Raw genomic sequence first — 24,503 nt, 5'->3', positions numbered from 1 at the left:
CCCAGTTGCTCCAAACACAGGCAGTTCCAGCCACTGAGCAGAGATTAACAGGACAGCTACAGTTCTAGGCCCAAATGTGCCAGAAAGGTAGCAAGTTATTGGGAGGTCCCCAGTCTCATGCTGCAGCACCCACATGGTCTTGTTTGGTGTCTTAACCAGGTTTTTGAGAGAGCTCAGGGCCAAATTTCCAAGTACTCAGGACCCAGTGGGCAGAGCTCTGCTGAAAGCTTGGCCAGAAGCATCACTTTTATTCCAATCTCTAACTGGCTAACCCCAGACTTGCCGAGGTTGGGACTGCACCGTTAGCATTTTTCAGCAACAAGCCTATGTAAAACCGTGCATCTGTGGGTAGGGATTGTAGTATTGCCCCGCACCAAAACCGGGAAGCAGACTGGAGCTCTGTAACCCAGGGAGCTGCAGACACTCATCTGCTGAGCAGCCTGACAGGCAAGTCCTACCACATAGGTGTCTCCTCCAGACCAGGTGGTGTTTACTCCATGGAGCGCAGTATTGTTTGGAGAGCTTCTTCCCCCAGGCAGAAACTCCTCTGGCTCCACCCTCCCCAAGGACTCTGGCAGCCCTGGCCCAGCCCATTGGCAGCCCTCACGGATGTTCTGCTGTAAGGAAGGGGCAGGGCAGGGCAGTACCTACCTGGATATAGTAGTCGACATGTATGAGGCTGCAGCCTTGCAGCATGGACTGCGGCAGTGCAGGGACAAGGATCTGCTCCTTCCATTCCGCGTGCTTCCAGGCCTTCACCCCCGAGCCCTCCACCTCAGCAATGGTCCTCAAGTCATAAATCCAACGCTTGGATTTATAAGCGACCTTCTATAGAGAAGAGCGAAGATGGGATTAAGCAGAACAATTTCTACAGGGTCCGTTTCACTGGGCTTCCAGCATTGCTCAGAGTTGCCAAGAACTAGAAACCCTTGCTGAGTGAGAGTAAGCAGAGGTCTGGCGTGACAGACAGCAACATGGAGTTTCTGCCCTGTATCAATTATGTGACAGTTGCCATCTTGGCAGACACACTGGAGATTAAATCAAGGACTCCAGAGCTGAAAGCATGGACGGCTACAGCTTGAGCTGAAGCAGCAAGGCTCTCTAGCTGATGCTGCAAGAGACTCAGTGGAGTAGGCACGGAGTGGGATGAGGATCTGCAACCTGCCCTCTGCCCGCTCACTGAGTTACACCTGGATTGCATTCATGGGGGCGTCTCTCCTCCCACCCCATGCCCAAGTTAGTTAATTCTGCATCCCCTCTAAGGATTTGGTTTCCACCTAACCTCCTCCCATCACCACCTACTACACACCTGGGAAGGGAGATGCACAAGGATTTCAAGTTTAGCAGACCCCCATTTATATCATCATTGCGCCTAGGAGGGAAAGCAAGTCTTGAGACACTGCTCTCAGCATCTGCCTGGATGTGGCTCTATCCGAGCCAGCCCAGCATCAGTCCCAGTCCCTGCTGAGGTCTCTTACCTGGAGGAGGCTGGCCGCCACAGTGCCAGTGTCCCGGCCAGACTTGTTCTCGATGTCGGTGCACAGCTGGATCGCCTGCCCCACGATATAACCTTTGAGGTCCGAGGTGGCGGTTAAGACGATATTTCCACTCTTCACCAGCTTGTAGCTGAACTTCTTGGTGATGGACGTGGTGTTCGGTTGCTGTGGGGGGACAGCAGGTGGTCAGACGCGGGGGCTCAAGAGGGAGTTTGCAAAAAAAATGGTCAAAGGGAATGAGGGCTTGGGTTCCCCCTGCCAAATCCGAAACACCCGGTCTTCCAACAAGCTTGGTATTCTACACAGTTTGAATAAGGCTGAGCGCGCCTCCCAGTGGAGGCCACATCTCCCACACGGGGACAAATACAACGCTATGAGCTACTGTACCCCACAGATCATCTTCCAGAGTAGGGCAGACGTCGCTGGTCCCCAGAGGGCTGCTGCAAACCACAGGTAAACACACACAAAGCAGCTGCTTTGCCCATACGTGCTTATAGTGATCTCATCAAGGGCCAGTGCCCAATTCCTTTCACAGCAGCAGTGACAGCCACCCCAGAACAACGGTCTATTCATCAGAAAAGATTCCAGGCTGGCAAAAGCCAGAGGATGGTGTCATTAGACCCAAAGGGTCATTACAACAACCCCTAGAGTGGGGCTGGTTACACACTCCCCCAGGCCTGCACCCAGTGGGATCACCTAGAAAAAGGCTAGTTCTCATGCAGATCTCTGCAGCCCACGCATGAAGGGGACTGCGCTAGTCAGTGGGGCAAGTAGGGTGGTCTGGTCTAGTCTGCTATAAGCCATTTATAGTCAGTATGGCATACTGGAAAGACACAGGAGCAGAACGTGGGGCCACCCGGTTCTCCTAGGATTCCATGCAGCTGCGTGCCCCTGTCTCCTGTCTGGGGTCTGTACAGCAGCCCTGCCGGAGACAGGGCTGGGGGCGTGGCTAGGGCATACAGCCGTGCCGGTGGAGCTGCTGGTGTGGACTCAGTTGCCAGCGTGTCTGAAATAAATATATTCTCTGCTGTCAGAGGGAGCTGGTTTGAAGTTCTTCCACTGGCGATTCCCAAAGCAGGTGCGACTGGGCCGGCTATTGTTCCTCTTCTCTTGGCATCCCACACAGCAGCTGTGCTGGGTCCACCCACTGGGAGCACTCCCCCCCAGGTAATGTGGGATGGATCATGGGGAGGGGAGGGGGGACACCAGGGGGTCCCAGGCTAGGGGAGGTCACATCCCCTCCCGACCCCCCTGCCTTTAACTGGTGTGGCATACTGGTAAGAAATGAATCCTACTAGCCTCACTGGCACTAGTGGAAACGGCAGCGGAACAGGCCCATGGATTTACAGCCCAGACCAACGATGCCCTGCAGTGCTTTGGGTGGCAACGTGCTAACCCCTATTGCATCTCGTTCCATGTGCTCCATGAGCGACCCTCTCCTCCGAGTTACTGCCCTGACTTCGCAGGGAGACACTGGATGGGGGAGAGGGATGCTTGGCTTCTCCTTTATTCCAGTGGGAGACGCTCAAGGGTGCAAGAGCCTCTTGCTCTCCCCATTGCTGCTCTCTTACCTCAATGTCAGGGATGTCATTCAGGTTGAGTGGGCAGAGAATGTAGAAGACCTTGTTGCACTTGTGGTCCTTGGCAAATCGGGGTGTATCAATCACGGCTTTGACCTGATGGACCACCTTCCCAAAAGGGCCTTCAAACGATGTGGGGGCTGATGCTACATTCATAAGAGAGAAGGCAGTCAAAAAGAGAATGCCTCAAGCCATCGAAAGGGGAGCTCGGCCTTACCCACAGAGCCTGAAACACTTTCCTGTGGCTCAAAGCAAGAGGAGAGGCAGAACCTTGCAACTATTTGGGAGTTGGTCTCCCAAGTGCATTTGAGCCTATGCATGAAGAATCAGGGACCAAATTTGGTCCATCAGGACTACTGCCCCTTCAGTAAAAAGGAAGCTGCAACCTGGGCCATGCAGCCATGGTGTATGCAGAAGCAGGGACAGCACTAACTCCTCTTATTTGTGCTATGGTAGTGCCAGGAGCTCCAGTCACAGACCCGGCCTCACTGTGCTAGGTGCTGTACAAAACAGTGAACAGAGACAGTCCCTGCCCCCAGGAGCTGACAATCGTCCTCCCACTCTGCTCTGGAGAAGTTTACAATACAGAGTTCCCACCGGTTTTCCCACCAGCGCTGGTGAGGAGGTGGGGTCGCTAATGCAGGCAGACTCCAGCAGCTTCCAGCTAGTTTTACTACTGTGTGGTTTAGTTAATATGGCTGTAGAGGTACCAGAGGTTCCCAGAGCCTCATCTGCACTAGGCAAAGAAGAACTGCCTAGGTCCTTTTCGGGTTAGCCAGCCGTGTGGTCAAGAGGCATGACTACAGTGCAGCTTCCATCATCGCTCTCACCAGCAGGGGTGTAGGGGTCTGAATTTGGCCCGTGGAGACACAAGTTAGGGCTCCCATCAGCCCAACAGCTCCCAATGAGATGGGTTTCCACCGAGATTCTCTAATGAAGACAACCTCCAGAGGGATAATTCCTTGAAGGGCCAGATTTATGCAGCAAAGTTGCTCTTCTAAAAAGCCGGGCTCAATTTAAGACTAACTCCAGCTGTGCATTGAGAGGCAGCCCTGAGGGTCTCTCTTTAATAAAGGTTTGTGCTCTTCCTGCCAGCGCTCTCCAATGCTTAATATGCTCTTAGGCCTCGACTAGACCAGGAGAACAGCTCTGGTTTGAAAACATATCAGTGGATATGACCTTAAAATGTGACTTTGCACCTGGCACGGACATGCTTTACTACCATCAAGAGTCACTAGCTGTTTGTGGTTGACTCTGGGCTCCCACCAGTGTCTCCAATAGGTACTAAAGTCATGTTTAAAAATCCCATTAGCCAGCCAGCTCTGAATCTCACCCCCCCCCCCCCCTTTCTCCTAGCTGAGCCAAGGTCTTAGAGGCTTGACAACAAAGGTCCTTTCCCCACTTGGCCAGCATGCGCTTTTTACTGTATAAGGCAGAGGAGAGAAGAGTCTCCCGGAAACACTAGCGTCACTATGTTTTCACAACCCTGAGCCTCCCAAGCAGTCAGTATCTCCACCATACCTGGCACCAGGAACTGGAAGGGAAAGGTGTGCTCGCCAGCTGTCAGAACCCCTGCAAAAGAGAGAGCAAAAGGCAAATGAGACAATCTGGAGGCATCCCAGGCACTGAGCCTGAAACAGGATATCAGTGCATTAGCAACAGGCTTCCCCGAGAAGACAGACTGCCAGCTGAGAGCACATGTCCAGGACTCATCCCCACAAAGCATTCTTCTCACCACAGCTGAAGCACTCACACTCAGTGCATGGAATAGGCCAAGATCCATTTACCTGTCTAAACACTAGCAACAGAGGAGCTATGGGGCAGAGTCCTGGGGGCAGCCGGTGCAGTGGTCAGAGGAGCAAGGTCTATAGCTACTGGCTGGCCACAGGTGACTGGGTGTGGGACCCAGGAAGGAGATGCATGTGAACAAGGCCAGGATGGTGCTGGCTGTCCTGGGCTTGGGGAAAGTTTTGGTGGTATCAAGCCAGTATAATCTTAATCTTCTCCACATGCTACTCACCCTCACGGAGCCCATTTACCTAGATAAGACCAAACTCCCCCTCCTTCACGCAGGTTGCTTTGCAGTCTCTGGCTCTCATCAGTGATGGGCCAAAGCTGGAACTCCTGAGCCCCATTAGGGTTAAAGGCAGAGTACAGTTTCAGACTTCTAGACCCTACAGTTTTGGTCCTGGTTTTTAGAGGACATGGCTGAGATCTCACAAATATCAGCTTGAAAAGACTTCAGTGCAGTTGATTGGATTTGTTCCACAACCAAGTGTAAGGATCATACAGTGAACAAGGCCTGTAATGCAATCGTCAGGCCTAGATAGATTGCAGATCCTAGACATGACTCTTGTGCTTTTAGCACAGCAGGCAGTCTCCCCTCCCTCCGTTCTGCCTGGCCCTTACACCGCAGGCCCTCACCTAAAGAGCTGGGCTCCTGGCAGGGATGCTGAGAGCCATTAAAGTACCCCATATATAGAATGGGGACCACTTCAAGCCAGGGGGTGCGGCAGTACCCTCAGTTCCAGCACCTCTGGTTTCTGGGTCCCACGTCCATCTTTTGTGACGGGAACAGACTAAGAGACTGTGACATGAGAGATAATTGCCGGTCTGGTGGTTTGCCTTAGCAGTTGTGGGTATTGAAGACACTCTGATTTGATCAGGCATTGGGAGAAGGGTTTAGATTTTGTACCAGAGACTTCATTTTATTTGGCATCAAGTTCTCCACTTCAGCACGTGCTGCCCCTTTTCCAAACCCACTGTTACTTTAACTCCAGTGACCACGCAGCAACTCGCAGTAACGTCTTTGGACCACATTAATGGCATTGCAACCGACTGTAGGAGCACTTCTGAAAGAGCAAAGAGCCAAGATTAGCTTGGCATGGCTAAAGCCATCAGCCAATCCTGCCTTTTAAAATTTACAAGCCAACTGCAATGCTCTGTGCACAGTTCTCATTTCTAGATTCCAACCTAGTTCATCAGCAGTTGATAAATTGCAGTTAAGGGCAGATAAGTGATACTGTTATACTTACTACCTATTTAATCTCCAGCAATAGACAACAATTTTGTAAAACCCTCTTCATTCTTGCTGTTTACATGTACACGCGATGTTTTTAATTGGCAGCACAGCAAGAGGAACCTGCTACCGACTCACTGAAGCTGTGTATGTTCTGCAGGTAACTTATACTAGGAAGCCAGAGCCAAAACCCAGAACTAAGCTAGCTAATTTGTTGATGCAAGAAATGGGCTACAAGACAGCTGACAGTCAGTTTAGTAGTAGAACCCCATTTGTCAGCAGACTAAGCAGATTACTGGACGCAGACGGGGAAAGAGACATTGACAACAATGGAGTTTCTCTTCCCCCTTTGCGGGAGACATTTTTGCTACATGGAATCCTGTAATGGGTGGGCCACTTCCTGAAGGCCTGTTTGCAGTCGGGGTGCCTCTGCTGACACCTGCTTCTGTTCCCACCCTGCCTTTCAGGGCTGCCCCAGAACTGTGACCAACTTCTCTCCGGGTCAGCACCACCACTGCCTGGAGCCAGTTTAACAACAGAGAGTTCTTAACGTCGTCAGGGCCCCAAAAGAAAGTCCACTGCTGCACAAGATTCCAGACTTCACCACCAGAGCTCTTCTTCTGTCCCCGTCTGGTCTCCCAGGCCATCTTCCCAGCTAGAGCTCAGCCCTCCGGCACTGGCCTCTCGGCCCTCAAACCGCCAAGATCAACTCCCATCTAGGAGCCTCCTTTCTGTCACAGCTCCCTTGGTCTCTCTGCAGGAGCCCTTCACCAGTTTCCGGATCTTACTGCCCTCAGGTGGGGCTCACTCGGTGATCAGGGACAGCTAGGCCCCAGGCTCTCCTGCCCAAGGGCATGCCACCCTGTTACAACTCCAAACAGAGATTTCATTCACTCTCCAGAGCTGGAGGAGTTTGGATCAAGGTCTGCCTGGTTGCAAGCTTTGCTAGCAATTCTCACAATGTTTTATTCACATAGCCAAGCTGTGGGGGCTGTGCATGCCGGGGGAGAGAAATCAGCTGCACGACTCAGTACATACAGAAAACAAGCCTCTCTGACCTTCAATGGAAAGACACACAGACTGTGACAAGCATTAAGATCTTAATTCCTCCCAAATGCCTCGTGACTGAACAATGTATAAGCACCTTGTCCTTTAGGATAGGAAAGCGAATCATCCATTAGACATGCTGTTATTGGACTGGTTTTCAATCCTCTCCCTCCCCTCTTCCCCCAAAAAAACCAAAAACACCACACCCACCCACCCAGATGTAGGCTAAAGTCTAACAACTAGTTTAGTCACTAGGTGGTGTTCTGTAGCAACTCTTCAATTGCAGGCCTACAAGCCTTTGCTGGGAATTACCCCTTATACCCTGGAAATCCTAATGTTACACTTGTGTTCTTAGGAGGGGTTGGAGGAGGTGTCTGTGTGGAGTAGTTTTTTCGTTTCCTTTATTTGCCCAGCACTGAGACACAACGACAGGAAGTGCAGACCAATTCATGATAAAGATCATGCTATAAAGTTGCTGCACTGAAGCTACTTAAAAAACAAACCAACCCCCCACCCCCACCGCTCTAACAATGTAATTCCTACATAGGATGGCTGAAGCACCGGCCTGGGTGAGGGAGACCTGATTTCCAATCCCCAGTTCTGCCATCAACTCACACCACGGCCTCAGGCAAATGAGTTCAGCTGTGTGCCTCTGTCTCCCCACATGTAAACAGGGTACTATATTCACCTACCACACTGGAGTTATTTGCAAAGCACTTTGGAGATGCAAAGCTCCATATCAAGCGTTGATTGCTACAGTCACAACCCCCGACTGCTGTGTCTTGGCTTCTCAGCCCTAGCCGCACACAGTTGAAGTGTGGTTGCAGCATCGGACAGTTGGCTTTGCTTTTCTGGAAGCTTTCCGGTTGCAGCATCGGACAGTTGGCTTTGCTTTTCTGGAAGCTTTCCAAAGAGGATACACAAGAGACAACATGCGGCCTTCTTCCTTGGAGAGGCACCTGTGCCCAGAAGGGTTTCTGGTGGCTGCACACAAAGACTATTTATGAGAACAATTAAAGTGTGTGGGGGGGGGAGGAAGGGCGGGAGAAAGAGGGAGAAATAAAAGTCTGGCATTTTGCGCCCTCCTATAAGATGGAGGCTGGCTTGCTAGCACCTGGCCCGGCTGGATGCAGACCAGGCCACCCTTGAGACAGTTGCACTTCCAAGGGCCGTGCTGACTCTCGAAGTCAGTTATGCCCATTGCTGCTGCTGGGCCACCTTTTGTTCTAGTTATTGCAAGTGATCAGTGCAGCAGAGACAAGGAGCTCCGCTGGGTGGATCTCAGCCTTCCTCAGGAAACAGACTGGGGCGGCCTTAAGGTACCAGTGCCATTTGTGATGCTCCCATTACCAAGAGTTCACTGAATACGAACTCTACTCTGGACCATCCTGCAGTTCAATTTGTGCTGTTGCCGGAAATTACTTTTCCGGCCCCTCCTCACAGAACAGTAATGGGTCATTCTCTGTAGTCTTCGTTATTGCTCGAGGGTGGGTTTGCACCATGCTTGAGAAAGTCACGGGCGTAGGCTCAGTAAGGTAAGCGAGACCAGCCTCCCCCAAAGCCCCAGTACCCCCAGAATGCCATCTTGGGCTCTGCCAACCACAGCATCCCATCAAGTGAGCCTTTGGAGACAGAAGCTGCCTAGAGGCGGATGTCTTCATGGCCAGTAGCCAGGCCTTAATTTTAGGGCCTGGCCATTATGCTGGACTAGAAATGGAATGAGAAGCCAGTGGAACTCGACATGCTCTCGAATCTCTGCTTTGTAAGGCAGAGAGAGGCTCCAGTTCAGGTCTGCTCTACGGTGACCCAGGTCAGAGTTGCTCCACCCTGTCCCCGCTCAGTCCTGCCCATGGATGGCCCCCTCCTTCTGCCAAGGGTAGGGCAGCTTTACGCCAGGAGACCCCCTGCACATGAGGAGTTCTCCAGAGGTCTTGGTGGACAGCAGACTGAGCCCAGCTCAACAGGCAGGCTCCTGGGTGTCTATGTACGTGGGGGTGCAAACTGGAGTGTCTGAAGGGTTTCAGCCTACATCCCCAGGCAGAGCAACACATCCTAGTCTGAAGGCATGGGTAACAGCAGCTAAGCCACCACAGGGGAATGAGCCCAGGCTCCTGGCTGAATGGAGATGGAGCCCACAGTTCTCACTGCTGTTGAGTGCGCGTCAAGAACAATAAGAGGCTGCAGGTCACTGTGATGATTGGAAGGATGCGCCCCCGCTAGAGGCAGGTAGATGTTCCTGGCTCACTGCACCGGCAGCTTTCCTTGGTGCCAGCCAAAGCTCAGGGCTGCAATATAGCAGCAGGTGTTACAAGGCAGAACCGGGGGGCGTGTTAGAGTGGGTAGAGCCTCAGCTGGGTCTGGCATTTTTAGGAGCCCTCAACCGAAATGTCACTTTGGGGAGAAACCAGGAGGGGTTCATGCTCCAAAGCAAGGAGTTAAAGGTGCATCTTCACGGCGAAAACCCCCGTGGCGGTGAGTCTCCAAGCTGGCTCTGGCTCACGCTATGGGGGCTAAGAACAGCAGTGCAGACATTCCCACTTGGGCTAGATAGAGCCTGGGCTCTGAAACCCAGCAAGGGGAGCGGGTCATAGAGTCCAGGCTCCAGCCCGAGCCACATCTACCCTGCTATTAGCCCTGCAGCACAAGCCCAAGTTGGCTGAGCTGGGCTATGACACTTGTTGCCGCAGGATGTGGGTGGGTTTTTTTTGTTTTTTTTTTGCAGTGTAGACGTACCCAAAGCCACAGATTCGGTAGGCAGCTTCAAGGGGTTGTGAACATTCCAGAGGACCCTGCTTGGCAGATTACGCAGCTTTCACAGCGCAGGGATTCCCTGTCACTGGCTTGCTGCCTCTCATCCCAGCGAGAGCTGGGTGTTTAGTAATCATGTTGTTCCTCCCAGCTTCCTTGTTCGCTATCCCTTGGAGGAAGGGATGCCCCCCTCCCCCAAAGCACACAAAGCAGGGAGACTCATTCTAATTAGCTGCCATGTCTGACCCATTCAGGGCACAAGCTCCATCCTGCATTACTGCCACAAATCCCCCACACCCTAAGTGGGTGCAACTCCAGAGACCTCAGTGGAGGAACACCCCCCTACCCCCCAATACCAGGGAGGGAGCAGAGTTGGGAGGCAGGTGTGGGGGAGAGGCAACAGGCTATTGCAGAGAAACGTACAAGGGTAATCTCCACTAACTCCGTATATAGCCCGGATGGCTGGAGTCCCACGACTCACCATCCCACCTCATGCCAGTGTGGCTTAGCTTCTGTGCTCCCTTCCCTGAAGCCCCCGGGAGATGGGAAGGGGAAGAAGCAGCCTTCTTCACCCTGGTGGAGGATGTGCATTAGATACCCCGCCTGAAGGGGATAAAGCTTTGCTCAGGCACTAGTAGACCGGGCTAATGTGATCCAAACACTGGCCACTCTTCTGGTTTATTCCTGTTGAAGGCAAGTCCACAGTGCAAGACAGATTTGGGCAGATGCACCCTAGTGGGATTCCAAAGAGGAGAGGGAACAGCCCTGTTCCTGGAAGCAAGCGGATTGCTCTCCTCTTGTTGATGCCACACTGGTGACAGGACAGGGTGGCTCCATCCACCCTCTCTGCACACAGCACACTTTGCCAGGAGCAGAGTCCAGAGTCAGCGGTGACAAGTTTTGTCCTGTGCTTCACTGCTGCTTCTACATCTCACATCCACCAGCAGCTGTCACTCACTGACTGCTGGGCAGTCAGTCTGGGGGACCTGCTGGTAGGAGGAAGGCCTCGAGGACAAGCACTGCATGGATCATGAGAAGTGGGAGAGAGACAGACACTCCCATTCTCCCCATAGCTCCCCCAATTCCCTAACTGGGGCCTTTGGGCACCACCATAAGAAAATTGTTCTTGATCTTACTTGTATTAAAGCTTGCTCAGGGAGCACAATTAAGAGCCAATTTTAACTAAAAAGGTTTTCCCTTAGATACAAAAAAAGGGGAGGTTTCCTCTTTAGTCCGCAGCCTGATGTTAAAAGTCTCGTTACATGGAACCAGCAGGGCCGAGAGATGGTGTTTTGAGAGCAACATGAGAAGTGCCCACCTGCGGTCTGGAACAAGAGTGTTCTAAGGGAACCTATGTGTGGATTGCTGCCCCGTCAGAGGCTGTGTGAAGCAGGTCTTGAAAGCAAAGCCCACAAATTCAGCCCCATTTCTTCCCCCTTCCACCCATTCCGACTTGGATACCCAGAGTCTCCTCTTGAGAGACTGTCTAGTCTGCACGAAGGGGTTGAGAGAGTTACCATCCTCAGCAAGTGATTAACTTAGGATTTCCAGAAGCCTGAACAAAGGGTGTAGTTTGTGCAGACACAAAAGCTTTTCCTGACATTTACATGCAGCTAAAAATACCTCCGAGAAAGTCATTATGCAGCAGAGGCAGCTAGATCAGCAGGGCTCAGTGATGAGGATTCCACCTGCAGCAGCTTTTCCTCCAGGTTGAAGAACTTGTGGCCTTTGAAACATCTCCCCTACAGACTCCTGAGGGGAAGAATGGCTTGTCTACACTACAAAATTAGTGTGGAAATCAAAAGCCACCGCGGTAATTAAATTGGCTGTTGATGTCCACGCTACCCTGCTTCTGGCAGTGGTGCGTGTCCTCACCAGGAGCATGTGCACCGACTGACAGCCTGAGCATGGGGCACTGACAGCTGACAGCTCCATTTCACATCAGGGAGCTGGTTATGTCACATTTGGTCTCTGGCTGGGCTGACAGCTGGAGACCACAGGCTCTGGGGCTGACAGCTGGAGACCCAGACCAAATGCAAAAAAGTTTCAGCCATGAAACTGACAAGAATGTCAATTTCATTGCCAGTTGGTTCCCTGCTATGAAATTGAGCCCACTGGGAGCTCATAGCGGAGAGCCCTGCTGCCACCTCCCAGTGAGAGCTCTCCCCCTCCCCATCCCACACCGGGAGGCAGTGTCGGGGCTCCAGGCTGTCAGCCAACAGGCGATGCAAGTAGCCCAGTGTCTACAGAGACACTGTGTTGCCCTAAATACATCGACCTAAGTGCAACGCCTCTCGCAGAGGTGGAGTTATTAGGTCGGTGTAGTGGGTGACTCACATCAGTGGGAACACCATTCTAGTGTAGACACTCAGAGTTAGGTCGACGCAAGTTCAACCTAACTCTGTAGCATAGACCTGCCATAGACTGGAAGGAGCTTGATCTTTATTACTAAGGTTGTTCTGCTAAACACCAGTTGTGACCGTCTTACTGTGCACAGCAGAGAACAATGTCCCAGGGTCTCACATACAGTTTTCCTCATTGCATTCACTGCCAACTAAGGATTTGTCTGGGAACAAGGGACTCTCTGCTTTGCATCCCAGCCGTTTTGTCTGATCCTACAGTGGAGGTAACGATGGGACAGGTTTTAGTATGTTTTAAGCCAGGGGTCAGCAACCTTGGAGAAGCGGCGTGCCAAGTCCTCGTTAATTTAAGGTTTTGTGCGCCAGTAATAAAATATTACATTTACAGGGGGCCCCCTCCCCGATGGAACCCCAGGCAGGCAGCAGGCTCCATCCAGGCTGGCAGCGGGCTGAGCGGGGCCTGCAGCCGGGTCCCTGGCTGGCAGCAGAGTGCCACTGGAAAATCAGCTCACCTGCCACCTTTGGCACGCATGCCACAGGTTGCCAACCCCTGTTCTAAGCCATTGTTACCTCGTGGCAACACTGTCTCAAAGAAGGATTTGGACTTTGCTAGGGTATCCAGTAAGAGATGTTGGCCTGGAAAGGTCGGTTGCTCTCATGGTTAACTCAGATCTGGGAAACAGGATACCTGGGCTCTATTCCCGGTCACAGGGTAATTTGGTGCAGCCAGGCCCCCATTCCAGTTCTCCAGCATGAACCACAAGAGGCCATCAGCATTAAGAGCAACAGATGGTCAGACTCCAATGCCCTGTCCCACACGGGCTACTCAGACAAACCTATCACAATCGTTAGCATACATATCCTCACCATCCCTGGGAGCTAATACAGTGCTATTATCCCCACTGTACAGCTGGGAAACCCGTGGCACAAACCGTGAATTTTTCACCCCCGAGCAATGCCGATCTAAACTTTAAGGGTAGACCAGGCCTAATGGAACAAGACATGTACCAGTGGCTCTCCCCTCAGGGCACAAGGGCCCATGTGGCACCAGCAACCCTCCCGCAAGCCAGGTGTGAAAACTACAAACTTCCTTGTCTTAACTTTAAGACTTCTTTTTAACCCTAGTGAAGAGACAGCCAGTCTTCACCTCAGCCTCACTCCAATTGCTCTGTCCACTTTACTCCCTTGTCTCTCCTTTGAGAGACCTCCCTCCTACCCAGACCACACCCAACGCATTAAGACTGCAGCACTAGTCTGCTGTTCACAAGCCATCATTCTGCTCCCGTGATCTAGTCCTGTCCAACCCTTTGCCTTTCTTATCTATGTAGGCCTTGTCTACATGGGGAAGTGTTACCAGTTACACAGGTAGAGACAGACCAGGGGAACTCCCAGTGTGAACACGTCTCCAGGTAGAAGAGGGCTTTTTTTTGGTTTTGTTTAACCCCCTTCCCAAGCAGCATAAGAAAGCAAATCCCTATCACCCCAGCCAACCAACCCCAAAAACCACTCTTGTACCAGAGTAAGACTCCACATCTGAGACACACCAGCATAAGTGTAGGAGTTTAGATTAAAACTCATACCTTTGCTTTACTAATAAAAAGAACTGCATAGCCTATAGACAAGGCCTTAGATTGAGGGCTCTTTGGGCAGGACTGCCTCATGTGTTTGTGATTTGTACTGCAGTATGTGAGATCCGTCACGGACCAGGACCCCACTGTGCCCATGAGCGAGCAAACAGAACAGAGATGATCCCTGCCCCAAAGAGTTTATTCTTAGATCGTAAGACAAGAGAACGGGGGAACACAGAAGAAAGCAGAAGGAAACAAGGAGACACTGCTGGTCAGTAGGACATGTGGAGGTCTACTCCTCTGCACAGTGCCTAGTAGAGCAACAGGACCTCAATTCTGGTCTCTACCATAACCACCAACACAAGTCTCTAATGCAGGGATACTCCAAGCTCAGCAGTTCAGGAGTCCAATTAGCAATCAACATTACCCAGAAGATCCACAGTAGTAGCTGGCTATTGTACTATAAACAGTATGATGGGCCAAATATTTAATTGATATATAAATTTCTTACAGCAAATAAGTTAATAACTTAATGCACATTGATAACATAGTAAACGCATCCTGATTTAATTATTAACCAATCATCATGTGCTGCAAAGAGCCGCAGGAGACACATTAAAGAGCCACTTACAGCTCCCGAGCCTCAGTCTGAGTATCACTGCACTAAAAAGGGTCTTCTCATCCCAAAACGTCTTTGGGGACACGGGGACCAGTACAGCGCCTGCATTTGTTCCCATCTATTGCCTGTTCCTCTATTTAGCCCCGCCTGATCACGTCTCTGCGTATGATGGACACTGCTCATTTTAGCGAAAGCTTCTAGGAGGAGCACACCTACCCGCTCTAGGACTGACGCCACCAGATATTATACATACTAGCTTTTGTGAAGGGCTTGGCGATTCGATAAAGAGAGCACTATACAAGTGAGGTGGATATCATTACCCCACTTACAGATGGGGAACCTACGGCACAGGGAGGTGAAGTGGCCATCTAGTCAGCGGTCGGCCTCTTGGTCTGACTGACCTGGATTATAGCTGCATCATTTTCTTTGGCATCCTATCATCTGTCTTCTGCAGTGGCCCCACCCCTAATCTCTTCAAATGCAGCCACCCCCATACCTTGATTTTGTATCCTATTCTCCTCTTAGCCCTGATCTACACTCCCAGGAGCTGTTGTTACACCAACCTAACCCCTGGTGTAGATGTGGCTAGGTCAATGGAAGAATTCTTCTGTGGACCTAGCTACTGCTGCTCAGGGAAGTGGCTTGCTACAAAAATTGACAGAAATACTCCTTCTGTCACTGCAGCACTGCACCAGCATAGTGCTGTAGTGTGGACGGGCCAGTCTTCATTTCTCTGAAAGTCACTCCGCTTTACACTTGCCATCTTTTAAGAAACTCATCTCTACTGCTTCCAGCCTTCTGTGGTCTGAAGCAGACAGAGTAATACTGTTAGCACACTGCTTTGATACATTTTCCACTTTGGTACCAAAACATACTGTTTAGCCATCCATACGGGTGTCTGATTCTGTGCAGGACTTGTGGCTAAGGCACACGGCCTTTGCACCCGATCTGGACAGAACCATTGGTACTGACCAAGCTTCGTAAGTCCACACAAGATTCTACTTGTTCTAGGACTTCACCGCGGCTGCCTTTCAAACACTTCCTCTAGCACCTTCCTCTTTCCAAGACGCAGCCACTTTGTCTTCTTGGTATTTATTTTAAGTCCAAGGCAATGACACCAAATCCAAGTTAGTGAGGAGTATTAAATGCCACAGAAACAAGTGCTGAAGGGGTGCTGGAACTATGGAAGGCACAGTTTGATGAAGTGCTGACCCCTGCTGCTTGTCCAGGTGCAAACATACATTCTGGACATGCCAGATGAACAGGAACGCTTGCGTGGCAGAATAAACAAACACCGAGCCACTGTCAGAAGAAAACTGCCTCTAATGTCGATGCATTTACTGGGTAATATGCAGGATCTAACAGTTTATTTTAATTCAGCAAGTTAACAGTTAAGCAGTTTTAAGAGCATCTACATTAGAAGTTTGCTTTGATGATAAATTGATTCAGTTTAGCTATGCTGGTGAAAACAAAACCACATGTGCACCCCACCTGTGAGTAGACCAGCTCTTAATCCACTAGCCTTTGCAAAGCACTAGGCCCTGGAATGAACGCGGTTAGGGAAGAATCGCAAAAGGAGACCACCCCCATGTACAAAGTGCACAGGGACTACAAGAGGCGTATGGAAATAGAATTCCAGTAGGATCATGCTCTCTCTCAAATGGGTTCCTGCAACAGCCACCTGCCCTCTTCCCCATGGGGCAGGCCTGACTGCCCAATGCAGTTCTCTCAGGGTACATCTATACAGGGATAAAAAGACCTGCGGCACAGCCATGGATGGCCTGGGGCAGGAAAAAGAAAGTCTGTGTAGATGCTCAGCCCCAGAGCCTGAGTCAGCTTACCGGGGCCAGTCACAGGTTCTCTCTCTGTGTAGACATACTAACAAATAGTGACTTGGGGTTTCTGTCCAATGTGAAGTGGCTGGATGTGCTCAACACCCTTGCTGCAACAGCCACTTGCAGTGGGATGCACAGACTCTAAAGGCTAACGACCCAGGCTGACCCCCATTGTCCACTGGCTGCCAGAGCAATTAAGATCTAATGGCCCGTAAGTACCCCACATTCCCAGAAGAATAAAAACTGTTTGGTCTATAGACATACAGGCACCAGAGAAGAAAAGGGGCAGGGAAAGAACCTTTGCATCACCCCTTAAACAGCAGGACTCGCAGTACTGATGCGGCTAAGTGGGGCTGATCTAGAGGGGAGACAAGGGGAGGATCAACGACAACCCTACTTACACGGGCCCCCTCCCTTCCAGGGAGGGGGAGGTTACACAGTGTTTTGTCTGGGCAGACAGTTCAGACTGGTTTATAATTACATGAAGCTCCAGAGTTGTTGTGGTTTCCTCGTTACAAACCACTGCTCCTGGACACAGATTAGTCTTGCAATGCAGGTGGGACAGGACCAAATCATGGTTTAAAGTTTAGGCCAGTGGTTCTCAACCATGGGTCTGTGGCCCCCTGGGGGCTGCAAGCAGGTTTCAAGGGGTCCTGCCAAAATAAACCAGAAAGCAGGGCTACAACTGAAGCACTTAGCTCTGCAGGGGGCCCCCGTGGTATGGGGCCCCCAGGGAACTGCCCTGCTTGCTACCCCCTAAAGTCAGCCCCGTACAGGTGGGCCATGGAGTTTTTATAGCATGTTCAGGGAAGGGGGCACCTCAGAAAGCTAAAGGTGGAGAACCTCTGGTTTAGACTACGATCCCAAGCCATCCTATATACCTGCAAAGCCCCAGGCTTGAGCAATGTCTGAGGACAGGACTTTGTTCCATCTCCCAGACAGAACCACATTAGAGGTTAGAGCACCACACTGGGGACTCAGGAGTCCTGGATTTGTCTCCCAGCTTTGCCGCTGGCCTGGTGGGTGACCTTGGGCAAGTCACTTCACCTGTGCCTCACCTTCCCCACTCATTTGAGAGCAGATGCAAAGTGCTATTCACAGGTAGGTACAGTATTGTTATTCCTAATGTCAGGCATGACTAGAGCATAGCTGTGACTTTTTCCCCCCTCTCATAGTGTAGATGGGACCCAATATGGTAAGAGGAGCTTTTATTAGTGGGCAAAATGGGCTAACCAAGTTTAACTTGAGAGTCACTGTTAATTAAAAGCAACTCCCCCCTCCCCAAGGTATAGAAAACGTCTCCTTGGTTCTGAATTTCTGCAACCAATGCTGCTTATCTCGGGTCTAGAGAAGAACCTGGCCCCACCAACACATAGCCAGCTTTACTGCAAGAACACTGGGGGAATGTGTGGTGAGGGGAGAGAAGTACGTGGCCATGCAGCAGGACTGGCTTCAGTCTCCAGCTCTCCATGCACATTGTCAGAACAACATCCACTACCTGTCCTCACAGCCACCTCAATGACCTGATAGCTGCTTTTCACAAAGCTTCTGCTGGGCATAGAGCAAGAGCACATTCACGCCAGCCTTCAGAATCATAGAATATCAGGGTTGGAAGGGACCTCAGGGCGCCATCTAGTCCAACCCCCTGCTCAAAGCGGGAGCAATCCCCAACTAAATCATCCCAGCCAGGGCTTTGTCAAGCCTGACCTTAAAAACTTCTAAGGAAGGAGATTCCACCACCTCCCTAGGTAACGCATTCCAGTGTTTCACCACCCTCATAGTGAAAAAGTTTTTCCTAATATCCAACCTAAACCTCCCCCACTGCAACTTGAGACCATTACTCCTCATTCTGTCATCTGCTACCATTGAGAACAGTCTAGATCCATCCTCTTTGGAACTCCCTTTCAGGTAGTTGAAAGCAGCTATCAAATCTCCCCTCATTCTTCTCTTCTGCAGACTAAACAATCCCAGTTCCCTCAGCCTCTCTTCATAAATCATGTGTTCCAGTATCCGAATCATTTTTGTTGCCCTCCGCTGGACGTTTTCCAATTTTTCCACAGCCTTCTTGTAGTGTGGGGCCCAAAACTGGACACAGTACTCCAGATGAGGCCTCACCAATGTCGAATAGAGGAGAACGATCATGTCCCTCGATCTGCTGGCAATGCTCCTACTTATACAGCCCAAAATGCCGTTAGCCTTCTTGGCAACAAGGGCACACTGTTGACTTATATCCAGCTTCTCGTCCACTGTAACCCCTAGGTCCTTTTCTGCAGAACTGCTGCCTAGCCATTGGGTCTCTAGTCTGTAGCAGTAAAAGAGATTCTTCTGTCCTAAGTGCAGGACTCTGCACTTGTCCTTGTTGAAACTCAGCGGATTTCTTTTGGCCCAATCCTCCAATTTGTCTAGTTCCCTCTGTATCCTATCTACCACTCCTCCCAGTTTAGTGTCATCTGCAAACTTGCTGAGGGTGCAATCCACCCCACCCTCCAGATCATTAGTGATCAATCATTCAGCTCAGTGGAAGTGGTGAGAAGTTGGATTTCTTCTGCAGCTGTACCTGTGGTCTCCAAGAAAGCTTTCTGAAACCTCGCCCACAGGCCTGCGCCAGCTCAGAGGGAAGTGAAAAGGCAGAAATGCAGTACACTACTAGTGCAGTCGCAGGGCAAAACAGAGCCAGGCATGCCACCAGCACTTCTTCACTGCTAATTTACCAAGGCTTTGGATATCGTAGGACTTAGAGATCGTGGTCCCTCTAATTTTTCCCACCCATGTGTGGAATGAGTTTTGTTATGTGCACCAATTGTGTGACACATCACGTCCATATGGGTGCACATAACAAAATTCATGTCGTGGGGGTGGGGCTGAGGGGTTTGGCGCATGGGAGGGGGCTTGGGGTTAGGGCAGGGGACTGAGCTCCAGCTGGGGGTGCAGGCTCCGAAGTGGGGCCAGGGATAAGAGGTTTGGGGTGCAGGGCTACAGTGGAGAAGAGAGGACTCCCCCAAGCTCTCTCCTGCCACAGCAGCACTGGGGCTGGGCAGAAGAGGCACCCCACCCCTGGCTGCAGCAGGTCCAGCCTGGGGGAGGAGAGCCCCTCCCCCAGCTGCAGCAGGTCTCTGCTGGGGCTGGGTCCAGGTCCAGGCCCAGGCCAGGGGAGGGGTGCCCCAGCTGCGGCAGGTCCAGGCCTGAGTTGAGGTGCCCCTTTCCTGGCCAGTCCCCGGAGCAACTGCATGGCGCTTAATAGGCTGCTGCACGGCCACGCAGATTACAAGTCATGTTAGCATGTGTATCGCACCACCAGAAACACTTCAGCCTTGCCTAGTGTAGGTCATCCTTGAATGTAGACACAGCCCAAATGGAACAGAGCCAGGTCATGACCTTTAAATTCAGGCCTCTCTTTGTTGGAGAGACTGGGGCACCAGCCTTGCCCTCCCCTGCCCCTGCCACGCGAGAGGAGGCGGTTGGATACACTCAGAGCGGTTAGCATGGAGTCTCTCACCAAAACGCATAAAAATGCTGCATTTTTGTTTAAAGCAGCAGCGAGAGACTTTCAAGACTATTTGACAAACAACAGGCCTGGCAATATGGTAATTTCTCTCAGGCTACTTATTAGAGAATGATGCATTAAACACGCTCAGCCGATTCCTCCAGAGAGGAAGAAATTACAGTGTCTTTTGTTGGTCCCCCTGCCGCCCATCACAATAGCACAACCCTCCTGTATGCTGTAATTAGCCCTCCATCTCCAAAGATTTCATTAGAGGAGAGAGGGGCTCCTGCAGACTCCTGGTATTTACACAGTGTTGTTAGCACGGCTCTGCCCCAGCAAGAATTCTCTTCCAGGTCTAGTGGATTCCACTCAAAGCTTCTTGCTTCTCGGTAGGCATCAGAACTTCAAGCTTTTGGCAGGGCCCCAAAAGATAGTGGGAAAGAGCCAAAAGTTCTGCTATGTTGCAAGACACTAGGGTTTTTGTTCTGTGTTTGCAGGGTGCCTGGCACCATGGGGTCCGAACCTAGGACTAGAGCCCCTAGGCACTATGGTAATACAAATAATAAATCATAGGGCATCTCAGCAAGAGTAGCCGCTCTCCTCTAGGTTACTATAATCGGGAGAGTCAGCCAGTGGGCTTCCCACCTCGCAGGCTTTCAGATTAAATGTGGTCTTCAGTTCATCCACCTTCCCTTACCACGAGCAGCAGCAGCAGCTCCTTGTAAATTGCTTGCTGCAAGTTACCAGGAGGTCAGGGCTTGCCCCCACTCTTGTGCTACAGCTGCCTGGGGCCAAGCCCAAGGGCCTCAGATTCCTGCTCCCCTGGATGACAGCATATGGGGCGACTTAGTGGCTCAGCGGATCAACGGGAAGGAAGACAGCGTATCAACGGCTGCTCCCTCTACACGTTCTTTCCAGGCCAGAGCTGGAGGGACTGTCTCTAGAGGTGCCACTCTGTTCCCGGTGAAGCTGCTCACTACAGTGAGCGTGTGTGTGATGGGAGCACCTATCCACTCTTATGCTCTTATCCAAGCTTATGCTCAAAATACATTTGTTAGTCTAAGGTGCCACAAGTCCTCCTTTTCCTAGCCACTCTGGGACTGCAGCCATCAGATAGCATAAAACCACTAGCCTTTGTGCAGTACTTTGGGATCTGATGGAGAGCGATACTTAACCCCCCCCCCTTTTTTTTTTTATAAATAAAAACAGATGGGGAAACCTGAGGCGGGAGGAGATGATGAAGTGACTTGCCCAAGGTCATCCAGTAGAATCAGTAGCAGAGCTGGGAATAGGTCTCCTAAGCCCCAGTCCAGTGCTTTAACCACTCATGCTGTTGCTCAGAGGCCTTGGGCGCATGTTAGATGGAAGTAATTTCTGAGCCCGGCACAGAGACCTCCATGGCATTTCAGTAGCCAGTCAGCCCGCCCTTTAAAATTGAAAATGAACTATACTGAGCTTGGACACACTGCTCTAGCCCCCCATACATTGCTTGGGTGGCACACCCAGGCCACGAGAACAACTCCAGTGGAGGACCGGCACTGAGCATGTGTAGGGGGCTCGATGCTGCTCCCCCTTGCAGCTGCTGGTGGAAGGCGCACAGCAGGAGGGAAAGAAGCCGTAGCGCTGCAAGGGAGAATTGAGAATGGGGCCAACCAGCAGTTTCAGCAGAATCCAGGCAACAAAAGGTGATTTAAGTCCACCTGTGCCTTCACACCCTCCCCTCTGGGCTGGGCTGTCTGTGCTCGGTCTCTCAGGAGATGCAGCAGCAAATACGTCCAATGATGCAGGTGCCAGTTATGGATTTCTTCAACCCTGCACGGCCACAGAACATCCTCTTGGTCAAGGCATTATATAGTCCGAGACCAGGTTTGAGATGAGAAAACTCTGCTGACTCATGCCATCACCACCTCCCCTGGAAGTGTCCCTGCTCTTGGAGAGGGAATGGTTTTTACACCTGCCGCTCAGAACAGGCATGCGTGGGTGCATCTGCTCCTCCCCAGCAAGAGCGAGCCCAGAATCGCACATGGACGGCAAGTGGGAGCTGCAGTCCTCTTGGGGAATCTCACAAGTAGGCAGCTCGACACAGGCTGCCCAGCTTAATGGGACCAGCTGACATGATGGATTCTACCGACCACTGTTCCCTCTAAGCTGTGCTCGCGCACACAGATCCTAAACCCCGTGCACACAGTGAAACACAAAAATTTGCATGGAAGCATAACAATTTGCACAGAAGAAATTTTTTGCGCACACGGCCTGTCAAAAATTAGAGGGAACATTGCGACCAACATGATGGATTCACTTAATGCCTCAGATATTGCTGGTTTATAAATACTAGTGCGCTCCCCACCAGTGCTCAGGGAGTCGTACAAGAGCAATGCCACCCATTTAATGCACAAAAACAGGAAATAAGCAAGAGTCCAAGTTGAACAGAAACCACAAAAGCCAAACCAAGCAAGAGTGTCTGCAAATGCTCCTTTACCTCACTATTGAAAGCAGACATTTAACTAAGCTCCATTAAAGGGCAACACTGTAGTCAGAGGGAGATGACCTAACTCAGTGTGTGCTCAAGCAAAGAGCAGAAGCCAGAGAGATCTCGGAAAGCCTCCTGCCCGATTCCATTTCAAGTCGCCTGGGTCACTCCCCAGTTTCCAGTGGCTTTTCATGTGAAAAAAAATCAGAGCCCATTAAGTCACATGTTCGTGCAAACAGACGCAGGCTACAGAGCGCAGCATGCGATCCCACACTGAGCGCATGGCTCTTCAAACCACAGCGAGCCACAAGCCTGTTTCTGACTCCGACATAGCTACAGAAGGAGCGAGTTCAAACCTACTTTCAGTTCCGGTGAGATTTTAAGTAAATGCCAGTGATTCCCTCTCACGCACCCTGCCCAGAGAAACATCATCTTGCTGTGAAAAACAGAACTAGCTTTTTAAAAATAAACTAACAAAGTTTACACATTGTATTTAACAACAAGGGTCATCTTCCCCGTCACTGTTCAAGAGCGTCTTTCTTTACTGCTTTAACTGCATTTGAGACAAGTATGGTTTAAGGCAGCAGTTCTCAACACGGGGTCCGCAAATCCTTTCAAGCAGGCCAGCCCCACGGCTAAAACCCAGAGCCCAAGCACCTCCCGGGGGGCTGAAGCCAGGAGCCCACTCCCCAATCCCTAGCACACACTGCCCCCCCATGGGGTTGAAGCTGGGAGTTGATGGGCACAGGGGGTGTAGCTCCCCCAAAAAACTACAGTGAAAGAGCAGGACAGTCCTGGGGCAGCTCCACACCTCCCCCCTTCTCTCCCTGCCCAGGTCGGAGGCAGGAAGCCAGAGACAGGGCAGTGCAGGCAGCTGCTGCTGCTCTGGCTGGTGCCATGGAGTAGGCAGCCACGGCTTTCCTTCTCTCCTGCTGCTGCAGGGGGTTGAAGCTGCTCCTCAGTTCCCAGCCCCCTTTGCTCCCGAGCTGTCTGAGTGGGGGACCTGACTCCGAGGTTGGCAGAGCCCTTTGGGAACAGGGACCACAGGGGAGCCCTCCTGGCACACCCCTTCCCTGAACCCTGAGCTTCCCCCCGCCACCACTTCCCAGGCCCTAGCTACCTCTCCCTGCACCCTGAGCACTTTTAAAACTTTTTGAACTGAGCCCCCCCACCTTTTGAGTTATAATTTTTGGTTACGCCCCCATCCACAGACCCCAGACAGGCTGGGTGGCCTGCTGAGGTGAGTCAGGGGTGGACGTGGCGCTCTCCTACCAGACCCCACTGTGCAGAAGTGGCCCAAGCCCTGCTGGCTCCTGCCCCCCAAAGAGAAGTCAAACTACACCTATGCCTCCCACCCAGAGCCCCGAGTGTCCCCCTGGACCTGGAGTTTTTATAGCATGTTGTGGGGGGCCTCAGAAAGAAAAAGTTTGAGCACCCCTGTTTTAAGGTGGACCACACTGTAGAATGGATGCAGTTGCACGAGTGTAAAAGGTTCTGCATTTCAACATATTATTAAACTAAAATAGCATGAAGCTAAGTAAGTTACCCCGAACCAAAATAGTTATGGTCAGTACAAACCGCCCCCACACAGGCACTCTCCCCTCCACCCCCAGTATGTTTAAATGAGGCCTAAACCTTATGGAAACAAGATTTTCAGCCCCCCACTGCTTTCCAGGAGGGGCCGTGTGGGTGGAGGTTGGGGAAACAAAGATGATGGCATCTTAGAGACTGCTGGCCAGTTTCAAAGGTTGTTTTTGCAGAACTGTTGCAGTTTCCCTAACAAGGTGCAGACAGAGGGGCCTTCCAGGCTGACAGCACTAGTGTTCCAAAATATTTGTCCAGTCTAAAATCCACAAGCTTGGGGCTTTTTTGAGGGGGGAGAGGGAGGAGAGAGACTGATTGGCTTCCTCTGCACTTCCCAGGGATTTTATTTACCCTGGGGAGCATCTCCCTGAATTCATGTTTCCCCTGCTCCCGATTACAAAGGGGGGGGGGGGGAAGGAGCATGAGGCTGAATTGTTAGAGAGAAAACTGTTCCCTGAAAGAGGCGAGATCTATTTGCAACCTGGCCTTGCAGCCCACCTGCTGGGTTTCCCCCCTGAATTGGAACAAACCTGCTGTCAGGCTTGATAAACTGGATTCTTGCAAGAGTGAGAAGTACAAATGCTGGAGAAGAGCCAGATTTTTTCCATTGCTTTGAATGCAAGCATCTCATCTGCCACCCCACCTCCATGCGGGGGGGGGGGGGAAGTAGTGGAAGAGAGGGAAGACAGGTTA

General features: G+C 51.4%; 1 protein-coding gene across 3 annotated transcripts in view; it reads right to left on the bottom strand.

The window, feature by feature from the left end:
• Positions 1–24,503, bottom strand: part of ARRDC1 (arrestin domain containing 1) — a 68,658-nt gene that overhangs the window by 7,849 nt on the left and 36,306 nt on the right. For all 3 annotated transcript variants that reach the window (XR_012155215.1, XM_073313932.1, XM_073313931.1), the window contains 4 exons: positions 4,598–4,648; positions 3,068–3,222; positions 1,479–1,661; positions 652–828 (listed from right to left, as the gene is read on the bottom strand). Coding sequence is in view for 2 of the 3 variants with exons in the window: in XM_073313932.1 (XP_073170033.1) it covers positions 652–828; positions 1,479–1,661; positions 3,068–3,222; positions 4,598–4,648 (566 nt within the window). In the remaining variant the exon portion in view is untranslated. The remainder of the gene's footprint in view (positions 1–651; positions 829–1,478; positions 1,662–3,067; positions 3,223–4,597; positions 4,649–24,503) is intronic.

This window comes from Lepidochelys kempii, chromosome 16 (genome assembly GCF_965140265.1).
Source record: "Lepidochelys kempii isolate rLepKem1 chromosome 16, rLepKem1.hap2, whole genome shotgun sequence".
Lineage (NCBI taxonomy): Eukaryota > Metazoa > Chordata > Testudines > Cheloniidae > Lepidochelys > Lepidochelys kempii.
The sequence above is the reverse complement of the archived record's forward strand: the minus strand, read 5'-3'. Positions and strand labels throughout refer to the sequence as shown.